This window comes from Penaeus chinensis, chromosome 20, assembly GCF_019202785.1.
Source record: "Penaeus chinensis breed Huanghai No. 1 chromosome 20, ASM1920278v2, whole genome shotgun sequence".
Classification (NCBI taxonomy): domain Eukaryota; kingdom Metazoa; phylum Arthropoda; class Malacostraca; order Decapoda; family Penaeidae; genus Penaeus; species Penaeus chinensis.
The window spans coordinates 14,329,861-14,332,360 of record NC_061838.1 but is presented as its reverse complement, the minus strand read 5'-3'; the positions used below and the strand labels follow the sequence as shown (position 1 = coordinate 14,332,360).

The following is a 2,500-nucleotide window of genomic DNA, read 5'->3' as shown; positions in this document are numbered from 1 at the left end:
AGCAATATTTTTAAACAATTGATTTAGCTTAAGAAAAGTATGTTAATATTGTAAAATGAAAAGAAAGCTTTTCATTATTTAGGTAAAATTATAGGTAGAACTGAAACTACAAGAGCAAATACCTAAAGAAAGGCATTCCTCTTCATACTTTACAATTATGATTATGAAAGAAACTTTCCTTCCCTTAGAAAGGGAAAATGTTTGTGTGCACTAATAATATTTATGCAGTTTCAGGTTACTGTCAAGTTATAATGGAACTAATACTGAAACTAATTGAAGATTATACTTTCCAGTCTAACATTTAGGTACAAACTAAATCCAAGTCTGAATTTCCCTCATACAGATTTGGGGAAGCCTACTGGATGGTGGACCTTGAGCTTGACTGTTCCTCGATCCATGATGGGTGGTTCGAGTTCAAAGGTTACCTGGCTGGTGATGCAGGGCAGTTTTCTGGCTGGGAGAATAATATTCACCAGGAGGCATGCTTAGGTCCAGCAGGAGACAGCTCATCCTTTTTGTCTAGTAACCATATTGCCAAGTGTGGATTTGTCAATGTTTTCCATTATGACAAAAACAATTGTGCTATTTATGGCTTTGATGATATCTTTAAATAGACACAATATGTGTACTTGAACATTCTATAATACCTAACGAAGGGAAATTAAAGTCTCTGTCTTGTTACATCCTTTCTTCCAAAATATTCCATACAAAATATGTCAGCAATACCCTAAGAAACTGGAAAAGTGAAGCAACTGGCTGTCCCTTGCTCCTATGCCTTATGCCAACCTCCATTCACCTGCAGCAAGAAGAAGCCGACTGACATTCCACCCTGTCAAATTGAGATAATATTTATGTCTGAGACTTAAGAATAATAACAGAACTTTCATGAGAAGATATTTCTTTAACTCTTTTACACAAGGCAAAAAAGTCAATAAAGGCAAGAAATAAATCTTCATCCAGCAGTTACTCAACAAAATATAATACACATACACATAAATTCATATAACCCAGAAGCCCACACCTCAAAATGATTAACAAATCAAGTTGTCTGGATTTTTAAAGCATAACTCTTACATGTACCTTTAGCATTGAGCTCCAGCAGGAATGATGGAAACAGCCTCTGTGCATACACCTTCACATGTGGGATAATGTTGTCCACATCAAAGGACTCTGTCAAACCCTCAGCAACAAATTCTGCAGATACTTGAACACCCTGCAATAATATTTGATAACTGTTAAAAGAATCTGAATAAAAGAAATATTGTATGAATTTGTAATACTGTTTATGGAATGACTGATAAAGTTACCTCCTTAATATGAACAAAGTTCAGTATGCATAGGTAGGCTACAAAAAAGGCCTCCAATTCTTGTTTAGTTGTCAGTTCTTGTTTGTAGATAATAAATATCTGTCTTTGTGTTAGGTTCCCACACACCTGAAAAAAAAACATTTAAAAATATAAGAAATTACACACCAACACCTATACTGTATTTTATACATACAGGATTTTCACACACACACACACACACACACACAAACAATTAATAGTAATAATAATAATGAATTTTTTTCTTAAAAATCAGCTTACATTAAGCAACTGAAATGACTGCACTAATGGACTTTATTGCTCAGGGGCATTAAGTTGAGTAATTACAATGCTTTTTAGCAGTTATTTTTTTACAGTATCAGAATATATGATGACTTTGTAATTGCATAATCTTTTTAGTAAAATTTCTAGAACAAGGGAAAAAGAAAGAAAATTTAATAAAATAAATATTTTGATTAAATTTATGTTCTAATATTAACAGATTACTTACCTAGCCCTCAACAAAAAAAGGCATCAACATTGCATGAAGTCACTTACTATATAGTTTTCCATTGTAAATGTTTCTGTAATATTCAGATAAATGTCTTTCATGCTCTTTTCACTGCTCCAACAGTGGTTAAGAGCTCCAGTTAAAGAGCAACCAAGTCTGACTCGAAATCCATGAGGAAAGAAATCTGGAGGCAATTCAAAAATACACAAAATCACTTTCCCTATAGCCATGAAATGTGCTTGAAGTTTTGTACATCTCAGAAATTCATAAAGAAAAAAAAAATCAAAGAAAGTAAGGACATACATTAAAATAAATGCCACTTGAGATGATTATTAATGAAAATACCAAATCCTATGTACATACAGATTAAAATTAATGTTAGCAATAACCACACAAAAATGATTACCTGGAATGAATGCTGCCCCAGTGAGCAGAGGCTCTGATAAGTTAGTCTCATCTATCCCAGGAACACTTGCACTTGTCGTCCACTTATCTAGAGTGTATAAAAGGCGAGGTCTGTTGAGACTTTCCATTCTGACTGATCGTACTGCTTGATAGTTGGCCAGGAGGTGCATAACCACACACAGGATGAAGGTCACCCAGGTTAATCTATGGGGTATTTTCACAGTTTTATTTGTTATTTAGCTGATTCTCTAAACAAAATCAATATCTGAGTACATCAAAC

General features: G+C 33.8%; 1 protein-coding gene across 3 annotated transcripts in view; it reads right to left on the bottom strand.

Annotated features, from left to right (window-relative positions):
* Positions 1 to 673: 673 nt before the first annotated feature.
* The window catches only part of LOC125035844 (RUS family member 1-like), a 25,732-nt gene continuing 23,905 nt past the window's right edge, over positions 674 to 2,500 (bottom strand). For all 3 annotated transcript variants that reach the window (XM_047628128.1, XM_047628126.1, XM_047628127.1), the window contains exons 7-11: positions 2,222 to 2,424; positions 1,863 to 1,999; positions 1,308 to 1,433; positions 1,081 to 1,213; positions 674 to 829 (exon numbers count right to left, since the gene is read on the bottom strand). In XM_047628128.1, the coding sequence (XP_047484084.1) occupies positions 777 to 829; positions 1,081 to 1,213; positions 1,308 to 1,433; positions 1,863 to 1,999; positions 2,222 to 2,424 (652 nt within the window). In that variant the 3' untranslated portion in view covers positions 674 to 776. The remainder of the gene's footprint in view (positions 830 to 1,080; positions 1,214 to 1,307; positions 1,434 to 1,862; positions 2,000 to 2,221; positions 2,425 to 2,500) is intronic.